The 13,960-nt window shown below is 40.0% G+C and overlaps 1 protein-coding gene across 1 annotated transcript in view; it reads right to left on the bottom strand.

Moving 5' to 3' along the window:
• AFF3 (ALF transcription elongation factor 3) overlaps positions 1 to 13,960 on the bottom strand; it is a 555,628-nt gene that overhangs the window by 158,161 nt on the left and 383,507 nt on the right. The window contains exon 10 of the mRNA XM_081253559.1: positions 11,284 to 11,335. Coding sequence (XP_081109685.1) covers positions 11,284 to 11,335 — 52 coding nt within the window. The remainder of the gene's footprint in view (positions 1 to 11,283; positions 11,336 to 13,960) is intronic.

Here is a 13,960-nt window from a genome sequence, read left to right on the forward strand (position 1 = left end):
TCTCCCCCATCCCTACAAGCCAATTCATCTAACTCAATCCTCCAGCTTTAGTGTTAAACAGCCTTTCAAATGAAATAGTCTCCCGTCGCTGGGTTTCCTGCCATCTGGCCACTCAGAACTTTATTTGTCTGTGTTTTGAGCCCAGCACTGCTTAGATCCACACGACGGTGCAGCGCACGTGTCTGCAGTTTTAAGGTGGCATCGAAGAAAGGGGGCTTTCAAGTCAGACACCTGTAGGGGAATATCCTGGCTGGGCCACACCACCTGTGTAAGCTCTTGTAGCCTCGGTTTCTTTATCTATAAAAAGGGAGGTTCTAATGCTGTCAACGTTTCCCAGTTGCTAAGAGGATTCAAAGAATTGATTCATCTGCAGGGTGATCCTGTGCTCCGTTTACACCGGCTGTCCCTGCATTACTGTTCTATTATACAGCTCTCCTATGTTTAGAAAGCATTTAGTACACAGTCTGGCTTATAGTTAGTATTTGCTACCTCTTCATCACGATATACTGACACTGGTACCATTCGAAAGAAATGCTTTAAATCCCACGAAGCCCTCATTTTTAAAGCAAGAATGGCCTTCTTAACACAGAAGGGTGAGTGCGTGCATGTGTGTGAACGCTTGGTCATCTGCCCGTTATTCCTACAGTCCCTGTCCCTTTGTATATTTCAGTCACTTAAGAAGCTCAGAGTGGAGATGGAATTCTCTGTGGCAGAACCCTAGGGCAGAGGCTTAAATATTTTACATGTTTTGGGGGGGATCATGTGAGCACTGCTTTACCAAAATACACTCTGCCAACAGCAGAAGGCCCTTTGAGGTGAGCAGGTGGGCCGGGGCTGGGGAGCTGTTCTTTGACTTCTGCCAGCTACTCGGACTGTCAGATGAATTCCAGACTCCAGCCTCTACTACTTTCAAGACCTCCATCACCGGGCAGAAATACCACCCTGACTTATCGCCTGTAACCAGGCTTCCTCCTGTCTCTTTCCGCAAGCTTTCCCACAGGCTCTGTGGGCTGCAATTCTCTCGACACTATGGAAGGAGAGCAGACATTCAGGGCTTGAAGGGTGATGCCAGCCCTCTGCTCAGAAACGGAATTTCTTCCTTAGTATCTCTTCTAGTTCGTGCACCCTCTGCACCAGACCTAAAGCAGCGCCTCCAAGTGGCTCTGACCCAGCTGGGGTCTCAGCTCTGCCACTGCCAACTGTGAGGTCTCACTCACTGAGACCTCAATGATCCCTTCTGTAATATGAGATGTAGTAATGTCACCTCACTGGGTTGTTGTGAGACTGAAATAAGACAATGTGTCCGGCAGAGTGCCTGGCACAAAATAGACATTGAATGCATGGGGAGTATCATGTTGGTACCCGACTGCCTGAGAAGGGACCAGCATTAGAGGCATAGGGGTGCAAAGAGAATCTGTGATCTGGGGGTGGGAGGGACGGGGGAGAACTCAGTTTGTAAATATACAAGCTCTGCATTTTGTAGATTTATATCTAATTAAAATCCATAGAAAAGAAAGCTCAAATCAAGCTAACGGTATTTCTGAAAGAAGATACACAAAATGCACAGCAGATGTATTCCAAACATCCTCTGTGTTACCCTGCATTCATTCATTTACTCATACTAATAATCCTTTACTGAATAAGTATTATGTTCTAAATGCTGGGCCAGGCTTCAACACAAGAGTGTGAAGCAGCTTTATGAAAGAAAACACTTGGAGGAAGCATAATCAGCCTGTTAATGTCAGGCAATATTTATTGATTACGCACTGCAATCAATACATATGGTAATATTTATTGATTTACCACAGTCTCCCTTAGCCAGAGTGACTCAGAAAAACACTGCCATCTGCTACAGTCGCACTGAATACAGAGGAGCTCCAGTTTATTCGTGAATGTCTCTTCAGACTGAAAGAGCTCTTTGCAAAGGTGCCAACTCACTTTCAGATACTGTCCACCTGAATCAGTAAGTGAAGGAAGCAGTTGCTTCTGTGGTCTAGTTAGGGGTTGGTGAAAACTAACCCTTCCTGCATGGGATACACCCCAAATACCTACTTCTTGAGACTGTGAATGGGTCCTGAAATTTTCTGAGTTATCACTCCCTTGAGCTAAAGCTTTTTCCTTGGCCCTAATAGAATGCCTTGGGTTCTCTGAGGGGAGTCCTGCCAGGCGCCCTATACACTAGCCTGTCAGGCAGTGTGGGCCAGAGAGATGGCCCGTGGCAGATGGGAGAGGCGACAGACTCACTGGAGGCAAATCTTTGGACAAGCTTATACTCTTTCGGCCCTGATTTCCTCATCTGTAGAACAGGAAAGAAGAACTTCCTTTCCAGGCTCTTGGGAGGACAGAAGAAATCATCTCCATCAGGTGACCAAGCCGGGGTTACAAACACTGCAGGGCCCCTACAGGTGGTTTCCTTTTTGTTCCTGACTCCCGTGGCACAAACTATCTCGTTAGTTGGTCAGTAACCTCTACTGTGTTTCATGAACATGGGTTGACCAAAAATGAATTTGTGTAGTTTGACCTGCATTTAAAAAACATTAACAAAAAAAAGAAAATGTCAGTGTCATGGTGGGTCCTGTTTTGTGACACTGTTGTTTGAAACATACACTCTCGTAGGATGTGACATATGGCTGACTGGGTAGGTTATGTTTGAAAATTTGAGATGGGTATGATCTCCAAAGAATGAAAGCTGGAACTGGAAGGGATATTTGTATACTCATGTTCATAGCAGCGTAATTCACAACAGCCAAAAGGTAGAAGCAACTCAAATGTCCATTGATGGATGAATAGATAAAGAAAACGTCTATACACACAATGGAATATTATTCAGTCTTAAAAAGAAAGAAAATGGCTCTTTAAAGAGGAAGGAAATTCTGACACCTGCTACGACATGGATGAACCTTGAAAACATAATGCTAAGTGAAATAAGCCAGACACGAAAGGACATATACTGTCTGATTCCACTTATATGAGGTCCCTAGAGTAGTCAAAATTAGAGAGACAGAAAGCAGAGTAGTGGTTGCCAGGGGCTGGAGAGAGGAGGAAATGGAGAGTTACTAGCTATGGCAATTTATTAATTTGGCCTATTAATGGGGACAGAGTTTCAGTCTGAGAAGATGAAGAGTTCTGGGAATACTTCATGGTGATGGTAGCCACAACAATGTGAATGTACTTAATGCCCCTGAACTGCACACTTAAAGATGGTTAAGACTATAAATTTTATGCTATGCATATTTTATCACAATTAAAATTAAAACCCTTTAAACTACCCCAAAAAAGCTTGAGAAATGCTGACCTAGATGACACCTTGAGGAGAGGTATGTTTGGATGGAGTCCAGGTGTAGAGGAAAGAGAAAGCATCAGTCTAGGGGAACAAAACAAGAGAGGGGAACAGACTTCCTAGTTTTTTTTTTTTTTTTTTTTTTTTTTTTTGCGGTACACGGGCCTCTCACTGTTGCGGCCTCTCCCGTTGCAGAGTGCAGGCTCAGCGGCCATGGCTCACGGGCTCAGCCGCTCTGCGGCACGTGGGATCCTCCCGGACCAGGGCACGAACCCATGTCCCCCGCATCAGCAGGCGGACTCTCAACCACTGCGCCACCAGGGAAGCCCCCCAGACTTCCTAGTTTTGCTGAAGAATTTTCTTCTATGACCTCTGGGACCATGGGTCTTCCAGTCTGGTGTACGAACATGAAAGATAAGGTTTGCAGCCTTGTTCTGTGATGGCATAATTTCCAATCTACATTCCTGGATTTGTTTGCTGTTTTAATCTGACGGTATAACCAACACAACAGCAACATCTAATTTCCTTTTCAGGTAAAACTGACAGCCTCCTCACCTCTCTTTTCCTTCAGCAATGGTGCCCAGCCCCAGCTGGACTTGTTGGTCTTTGAAGGCTCGGTCAAGGCCTTCCCTCCTTATCCACTGGACAAGCCATACCTCTCAAAGGCCTTCGGTTTAATTTATTCATCTACTTAACAAGGGGGTCCAAGGTGCCCTAGAGACCCTTCCTAAGTTATTTTTTATTCTCAGTGTCTAAGAGTTGGAGAAATGGGATCTGGCCAATTTTCTCTAGGCAAAGTGTCTATACTAGATTTCTCATTTTCCTAGCAGACAGGAGCCTGGAAAATTACTTAAACAGATACGGAAAGGAAGTCTCTGGGGAAGGTACCTCGTGGGCTAAAAGAACAGTCACAGTTCATCATTTTAGACACGCATTGCTATGGCCAAAATAAATATCAGGAAGGTTTTAAACTTCTCTGAAAAAAAAAAAAACCATCTTTTGGTAACAGTTCTCAAATCGACTTTGATCTCTCAAATTCCAAAACCTATTATATGATCAGTTTGTATAATCTTATTATTAAAAGCACATGCATAAGTGATAGATTTCTTTATATGTTTAGCACATAATTGTTCCTCTGTATATTTTGCCTCCATATTTAACATTTTCTAAGATAATTCTACAATGGGCATAAGATATTTTTAATAAATAACTACGGACTGAATGTTTGTGTTCCCCTCCCCCCAAACTTATATGTTGACATTCTAACCCCCATTGTGATGGTATTAGGAGCTGGGCCTTTGGGAGGTAATTAGTCATGAGGGTAGAACCATCATGAACGGGATTACTGCCCTTATAAGAAGAGACACGAAAGAGCCTGCTTCTCCCCTCTCCGCTCTTTGCCATGTGAGGACACAGTGAGAAGATGGCCATCTGCAAACCAGGAAGTGGGCCAGACACTGAATCTGCCGGCACCTTGATCCTAGACTTCCTAGGCTCTAAAACTGTGAGAGAGAAATTTCTGTTGTTTATAAGCCACCTAGTCTATAGTGGCTTGTTATGGCAGCCTGAACTGATGGAGGTAAATACTTTTCATTGATATAAACACGCTTCACCTTTCACCTTTATGAATGACTCACAGGTGCACATCAGACATCTGGAAAGGAGCTTTGGGCATCACCTAGACCCACTCTGTTCCATAAGTCAGTGATATCCAAGTCTTCCAAGACGTTTAAAATCAGAAGTCAGTGGTGGAGGTGAATTCTCCAGCCACCTCCTGGCTATGCATTCTCCTTTGGGGAGAGGTAAAGCCATGCACTGCTGGCCTCTGGTCCTACTGTCTGAAGGCTGGGAGAAGAGCTCATTCCGGCTGACATGTCTGGAGAAGACTGACCACTCTGCCTTCTTCTACACAGCTCTGGCTTCACTAGAAGACCTCTGTAAACTTAACCCTTTCTAAGCGTGTCACCTTTTTTAAAGGAGAGATGAAAATTCTCATTAAGCTCTGATCTGTACCAACTGCAGAGATAGGGCTATTTTCTATCTTTTCTAAATCATGAATCCTATTAAATAGCAGTAATAAGTATTTACTGAGTGCCTACTAGGTAATGGGCACTTTCCATATATTACTTCCAACTCCTATATTAACTTGGGAGAAAGAAGATTTCATGGGTTGCTCTAATTCAGTTTCAGAGCTTACAGTAGTTTCCAAGTCTTTTACTGTACAATGTGCACACCTGGTAGACCATCTCCTTCTGCTTCATTTTGTTAATTTTTTTTCTTCTAGAAGTTTAACTATTTGTGTTTAATCCAATTTCCTTAATTTATGAAGGTCATTTTTGAATCCTCATTTATTCTTTAAAGTAATAGGTATTTCGTTCAAATGCAGACAGGTCCTCTGTTAGTTTTCTGCAAGCCTATGCTTTTGACCTCTGACTTAAGCGTAGATTTGCCAGTGGTGGGCAAATCTGGATTAAGCAAGCACGGTGACCCTGTGAAATTGCGGTCTTCGTTGTATCTTGGAAATCTCCATTTGCTCCTTATTCCTAGAACTTTCCTAGCGAAGCTGACAATCTAACAGGAGCTCAGTCTGCTCTTCCTCTGCAGGCACTACCTTAGTCACTTGCTCTAAAAAGTCATCACCACAGTCAAGGTCATGTAGGTTTTCTTCTATGTTATCTTTTAGGGGTTTTATAGTTTTGTGTTTTACATTTAGGTCTGTGATCCATTTTGGGTTAATTTTAGTGAGGGGTATAAGGTCTGTGTCTAGATTCATTTTTTTGCATGTGGATATGCAGTGTTCTACCACCATTTGTTGTAAAGACCATCTTTGTCCACTGTATTGTCCTTGATCCTTTGTCAAAGACCAGTTGACTATATTTATGTGGGTCTATTTCTGGGCTCTCTATTCTGTTCCACTGATCTACTTATCTATTCTTTCGCCAACACCGCAGCTTTATAGTAAGTCTTGAAGTCGGGTAGAGTCAGTCCTCCAACTTTGTTCTTCTCCTTCAATACTGTATTGGCTATTCTATGTCTTTTGCTTTTCCACTGAGACTTTAAAATCAGTTTGTTGATATCCACAAAATATCTTGCTGGAATTTTGATTCAGATTGCATTGAATCTATAGATCAACTTGGGGAATTTGTTTTTTATTAGAAGTATTCCATTATGTTTCCAATATATTGGAAAGTATTCCAGTATACCAAGATTGTTTATCCATTTACCAGCTGATGTATATTGGGGTTGTTTCCAGTTTTCGACTATCAAGAATAAAGCCGCTATTAAAATTCTTGTACTAATTTTTTTTTTTTTTTTTTTTTTTTTTTTTTGCGGTACGCGGGCCTCTCACTGTTGTGGCCTCTCCCGTTGCGGAGCACAGGCTCCGGATGCGCAGGCTCAGCGGCCATGGCTCACGGGCCTAGCCACTCCGCGGCATGTGGGATCTTCCCGGCCCGGGGCACGAATCCGTGTCCCCTGCATCAGCAGGCGGACTCTCAACCACTGCGCCACCAGGGAAGCCCAAATTCTTGTACTAGTCTTTTAAAGGACATATGTTTCTCTTTTTTTCCCATGCTAATAATTACAAATGGAACTGCTGGATCTAGTAATAAGTGTGTGCCTAATTGCTGGGGAATGCAATAAATGTGTGTAAAAGCAACAGTTTTTAAAAATGGTTATGCCATTTTATGCTCCCATCAGCAATGCACTAGGGTTCCAATTGCTTCATATCTCCTGACTATTTGGTGGTGTTGGTCTCTTCAATTTTAGTCATTCTAGTGGGTGTATAGTGGTATCTCACTGTGGCTTTAATTTGCATTTCCCTGAAGATGAATATTATTAGTAAAATGCATGTGTTCAGCTCCTTACTGGACAGTTGTATATCTTCTCTGTCTGTTCGAGGCTTTGCCCATTTAAAATATTTGTGTCTTTATCATTTTGTTATTGAATTGTCAGAGTTGCTTATACATTCTGGATACAAACTATTTGTCAGATATATGTATTGCAAGTATATTCTCCCAGTTTGTGTCCTGCCTTGTCATTTTGATGACCAGATGTTTTGAATTTTGATGAAATCCAATTCATTGGGGTTTTCTTTTCTTTTCTGTGGTTTTGTGATTTCTGTAAGAAATCATTGCAGGTTGTGAAGATATTGTCCCATGTTTTCCTTTAGAAGCTTTATAGTTTTGGCCTTTATATGGAGGTCTGTGATCCATCTCAATTGTGTCTTAAGTGAGATTCAGATTTTCCCCCAGTAGTTCCTCCAGCACCATTTGCTGAAGACTTGTCTTTGTCAAAAATCAGTTGACCATACATGTGTGGGTCTATTTCTAGACTCTGTTTTGTTCCATGGATTTGTCTGTCCATGTCAATGCCACACTACCTTAATTACTTTAGTTTTACAGTAAGTTTTGAAAGCAGGTACTGTAAGGCCTCCAACCCTGCTCTTCTTCAAGACTGTTTTGGCTACCTAGGACCCTTGCTTTCTTCTACAAATTTTAGAATCAACTTGTTATTTTCTAGAAAAGTGCCCTGTTGGCCTTCTGATCAAAACTGTGTTGTATCTGTATATCATTATGAGAAGAACTGACATATTAACATTAGGAGCCTTCCAATTTATGAACATCTCTCCATTTAAGTCTAAAATTTCTCTCATCAAGGTTTAATAGCTTTCAGTGTACAAGTCTTATATGTCTTTTGCTAAATTTCTTAAGTATTTTATATCATAGTAAATGGGACTGCTTTTTAAATTTCATTTTGCAGTTGTTTACTGCTATTAGAAACACAACTGATTTTTGTAAACTGACCCTGCTAAATTCATTTATTGGTTCTAGTAGTTGTTTATTAAATTTCTTAGGATTTTCTCTATAAACAATCATTCATAAAGATTTTTCCAAAAGATTTTTCAATCTTTATGCCTATTATTTCTTTTTCTTGCCTTATTGTACTGACTAGAACTACAACACTGAATAGAAGTGATAAATGCAGACATTACTGCTATGTTCTTGACCTTAGGAGGAAAGTGTTTGGTATTTCACCATTAAATATGACGTTAGCAGTAGGTCTGGGGGTAGATGCCCTTTGTCAGATTAATTAAGTTCCCTTCTTGTACTAGTTTGCTGAGAGTTTTAAAAATCACGGATGGGTGTTGAATCATGTCAAATGCTTTGCCTTCATTTATTTAGAGGATCATATGGTTTTTCTCCTTCATTCTATTAATACGGTGGATTACGTTAATTTTTCTTCTAACATTAAGCCAACCATTCATTCCTGTGATAAACCCTACTTAGTTATAATGAATAATGTCTTTTTCATATATCACTGGAACATATATGCTAATGTTTTGTTAAGGATTTTTTAGTGTTAATAAGAGATATTGGATTACAATTTTCTTTTCTTATAAGGTTTATGTCAGATTTTGGTATCAAGGTTATATTGGCCTTATACAATGAATTGGGTAGTTTTTCTTCCTCTTCTGTTTTCTGAAGGAGTTTGTATAAGACTAGCAGTTCATTTGTCGGTGTTCCATTGGTAAAAACATTTCTTATTTAAGTTTTGATGGAATTTACCAGTGAAACCACCTGGCTCTGGAGGAATTTTCTTTGTAGAAAACTTTTGATTACAAATTCAATTTCTTTAATAGCAATAGGGTCATTCAGATATTCTATTTCTTCATGTGGCAGTTATGGTAAGTTACTTATGGTAACTGTATTTTTCAAGGAAATTGACTATTTCATCTAAGTTGTCAAATTAGTTAGTAGAAAGCAGTTCATAATATCCAGTTACTATTGTTTAAACTTCTGTAGGCTATATAGTGATACCCACTCTTTCTTTGCTAATGTTGGTGATTTATGTGTCCCTCCTCTCTTCCTTGATTAGACTTGTTAGTGTTTTGTTAATTTTACTAAATTTACTTAATTTCCTTAATTTACTAATTTTACTACATTACTTTTCTCCTTGGTTCTGACTTATGACTTTGTTTTGTCTCCTGAGATCCACTGACCCCTCAGTATGGTAAATGGCCAAAAAAGCTCAATATCCAAAGACGTGTGTCCCAATTTTTTCACTTAAGTTGAATGACTTTTCTGACCCTTAGATTCCTTATATATGAAATAAGGATATTGTCTTACCTATCTGTCTGCATAGATAAAGCTCAGATAGGATACCACACAGAGACTGTAAAATGCTACGCAAGTCTAAGGCACCCTGAGTCCCTGCTCTTTATTCATAACGAGCTGCTCCTCTTGCCTAATTATAACAGACCACGGTTAGAAGGTTCTTTGGGAGGATCAAGTTTAGAATTCTCCACTTTTAAGAGGGATACTTGCAGCCTCAGGCTTTATTTCTGCTATTTCTAGTTCAAGAGGCAGGATATGAGATAGATGACTAAGTCTGCTTTGCTCAAAGAGACAAGAATGTGGGGTGACGCTTCAAACTTTCACTGTTTGCCAATCTCCAGAGGGTTTAAAAATAATTCCTCAGACAACATATTTATTTGGATAAGGTAATGAGTTATGGAAACCAATTCTTTTAGAGAGTGGACTTTTCGGAGATGTATAAGGGGTGGAGAACTTTAGCGGCACATCAAATTGTATTAACAAAATCGGAGTCCACTGAATGTGATTTTAAATTTGAAAAAATTAAATGCAGGATGCTAGCAGCTTTCCAAAATATTTTGTATGCTCCTTTGCCTGTTTTTAAGATGATTTGTTAATGAGAATTTGAAAATTTGTTCTTTCTACAGTAATTAACACTTTTATAAAATTATTTATAAAAAAATATAACTTACTCCCAAATAGTTGACATTCTAGTTGCATAAATTCTTATCTAGTCTCAAACACTGCTCAAAAGAACTACATATTTAAATGATTCTACCCCTTTCAGTTCTCTAGAATGCCTCCAGATGGCATTAAAACCCTTCTCCTACTATATTTTACAATCAAAAATTAAAAAATTAGTAATATTTTATCCATTTAAAACCAGTCACATTCATTATATCATTAGAAATCATGAAAATGGAACTATTTTGAACTTTTAGGGTAACATCTTAAGAAACATGTAATCATAACCTTTATGAAACAAATAGCCATCCTATGTAAGCCAAAGGCTCTTCCTAGACTGAGAAACAGATCCTGGACAAATACACTCAATAATGTTATATCGTAAGCTGTCATTTCTAATGAATAGCACTTTAAATGCTTAGTAATAAGAGCACTGGTCCAAATATAGGTATATGCACAAAACTGTCTTATAATAAGAAAACACGTTTAACTCCTCAGAAATCATAAAAAATAATGATTTTTAAGGAGTAAACCTGTTACTAATTCCTATGGAGCTAAAATAATTTGTTAGCTTGTGAATTATGTAAGCTTTGGCATATAAATTTGGCATCGAATTAATCGTCAAAACGTTTTTTGGATTGCTTGAGTATTGAGAGGAAAAAGACAAAACATAGAGTGAAGAACATGTTTTAAAAGAGCCTTTTCTTATCTTTTTAAAACTGCGTTTGTTAACTCAAAAATATGAACAAACCCTTGAGGGTCCAGAGATATCTATAACTGTATATTTCACATAATTCAGAGATGAGGTTGCAAAGGGCAGGCTTTAAAATGACACTGGTACTTCCCAGGTGTGCAGGACAGACTATCTCCTAGTATGTGTGAAAAGTCCTCTAATTATTTATGACAGTGATGGAAGTTGCCAAGCAAATTCCAAAAGCTTTCCTCCCCTCCCCCTGCCAAAATAATACTGTCAAATCTCGTTACATTTGTACTGTATGAAGAGGAGCCTTGTGTTTTCAAGATTACTCTTACTGGGCTAAAGCATAAGAAAGACCTCAAAATGCATATGCACCCAAAAGCATTTAAAGACACATTATCATGAGAAAGAGAACCACAGGCTTCTTTCCATTATTATTGTTACTATAACAAGATATTTGCGCTCTTTCATATTATAAGCATATTAAAGAACAGTCATCTCGGGATAGAAACAGGAAACAGACTTACGATGTATTCGATGTGCCATTGTCTGGACTCCCTGGCTCAGCATCACCTTTCTCTTAAAAAGGAAGAAAATACCAACATGTGAGTGTTACAGCCTATAAGATTTAAGAGAGGTTCAATGTATTTCCACACTCCTACTAACAACCATTCAAAATGTGCAGCAGGAGGCTTTTAAAACATCTTTTCTATTGTCCAAGAACCGGATTTGCAAAATAATTTCTTCTTTGTAATACAATGGCCTGGGCAAGGATCTGTGAATAGGTACTACGGAGCTGTTTGCAAACAAGCAGAGGTTCAGAGCGGAGACCCTGCCAAAAGATGAATACCTTACAGATGGAACCTGTTACCTTCTTCTTCTTTTACAGAAAACTTAAGGAAATAAACCCCATTAGCATTCTAGATGCAAGGCGTTTTGAATTCTGATCCCTTCTGCTAACACAAGCTAAACCAGGTCAGGTGACATCAGAACTTGGAGGAGAGAATTTTACACAACACTGAGGTTGCACCCTAGCTTACAAGAGTCCCAAGAATTACACCCCACAGAGAGCCCCAGCAGCAGGTTGTGGGGTCACCCTGTTAATGCAGAATAAGATATAAATCAGAAATCCTTCCTGGCCATCTGAGAGACTAGTTAAAGAAATGTTTCTGCCGTCTGTGGTCACCGAGGATTGGATGGGTTTTAATGAAGGGAGCCTGGAACCAGTTTGTTTTTTGTAGTTTTAAGGGGCAAATTCCTCTTGCAATTGACATAATGTAATTCTTAGATCCTCGACCATTGATGGCTTGACACCATACATCCTTGTATTGTAAGGCACTTCTTTTTATTTTCTTGAGGCTAGGGGATGGAGGAAGGTCATGACTGCCATTGTGAGTTAGCTGTGGTTAGTTAGGCTGGTTATGTAGTGCTAATAGTTTAACATACCCGGGAGAAGGTTATGAGTTGCAAGAGATGGGCCTGATGGTGGCAACTCGCTTTGCTTTGCTCTTTCAGGTCAGGCCTGGAGACCTCACAGAATCCCCCAGTCTGCTTTTTAGGGCTTCAGGCCTATGTCCTGTCCCAAGTCCCTTTTGTCAGCTGTAGCCATTAGCTTATTGTCACCGAGGCTTGGGAATGACCCCCTGAGTTACATGATGAACACATTCTGAAGATATTGTCCAAACTGAACTCAAAAGTAAACTTGATAATTTCTTTTCCTTTTTGTTCTTTCAAACAGAACGGTTGTGAGAGAGAGAAAGAAGACAGTGACGTATAGTGCACACATCTATCTCAGATGTAACTCTGTGCTAATGTGTGTCTACACACTGCCGGGACATTTGTGAGGGACAGTCACCTTGTGAAAAAGTCACATCTATTTTAACTGCCTCAATAGCAAACACTGACGGAGTCCCAGTACGTGGGAAACCATGCTGAAGTAAAAATAGAGGCAGAGAATTAATAAACTTTCTCTAAAGCTTGTACGTTCATAATGTATTTTGTCTTCCAGGCCAGGTTTGTTGTAAACTCACTTAGGACACATGCAAGACCTTGTCAACTGGCTTTTGCGCTAGAAAACAACCTTAGTACTTTCCGAAATCACTTTTCAAATGAGAAACCACAACTCCTGCCAGAATCCTAAAGTACAGAGTTGTAACACCTGCATTACCTAAGATAAAACTAAATGGAGGTTTAATTTTTCTCAAACATAGCGATCTTTTTTTTCCCCTTTAATTTGGAGAAATTGGTTACTTTCCCTGGTCTGTAGCTGCCAGAAGTTACTCCACATCCATTCATCATCAGAAATGTAGGCAGCAGGCTCAGAAGCCCAGGCAACAGTAAACACTTCTCAACAACTTATGTCATTAAAAAAAAGGAAATCAATATGATACATGAAGACATTGTTTGGATGTCTGAATAAATATGTTTTACCTTGACCAACAATGCTGCCAGATAACCCGCGGGCTGAGAGGACAGAGGCCTTATTGCACATGGGATCTGGGGGCTGCAGGAATCGGGAGGTGGATCGGCGCAGGGACAAAGCTGCAGCTGATTATCTCTGCTCTTAGCAGCACTTATGTTGTGGCAACAGGGAAAACAGAATAGGTTCTGGCAAACAGGAAGGATGCAATGGGGCCAAACTGGGCATTTATGAACGAACAGTCGGGGAATGAGTGCTCTCAGCTGATCATGAATTAACCTTTTTGGGGAAAAGTAAACGCAAGACGGAGTCAGGAAGTAAAATTATGTTTGCCCTTCAAAAAGAATGAAACACAAAATCCTCCCCAATATCTGGAAATTTTAGGTGATGTAATTTCTGAAGTTAACTTGAAGTGTCTATGTGCACAAGCCATGGAGAATCATAGGCTCTTTTTCAGGACCTGAGGGAAAATGATGAATGTGGGCTGGGAAGAATTCTCAGTAAGGGATTTTTCAGTTGGGTGCTCAGGAGATGTTTCCTTTCCGCCGCCAGTGAGGACTGTTGGGGGTTCGGCCTGATTATTTCAGCTGTTGTCACGATAGATGCAACACTGCTCTCCTAGGGAAGGAACGTGCATTGATCTTTAAGACACTGGGCATAAGAGATAGGCTCAGGTGCAGTGTGGTCATTTTGCAGGCGGAAATATAATTAAAGAGAGAAAGAGAAAAAATGAGCCATAGAAAGAAAAGGTATATATTCATACTCACATATAAATACATATGTAT

The sequence above is a fragment of the Mesoplodon bidens genome, assembly GCF_964165515.1.
Source record: "Mesoplodon bidens genome assembly, chromosome: 14".
Taxonomy (NCBI): domain Eukaryota; kingdom Metazoa; phylum Chordata; class Mammalia; order Artiodactyla; family Ziphiidae; genus Mesoplodon; species Mesoplodon bidens.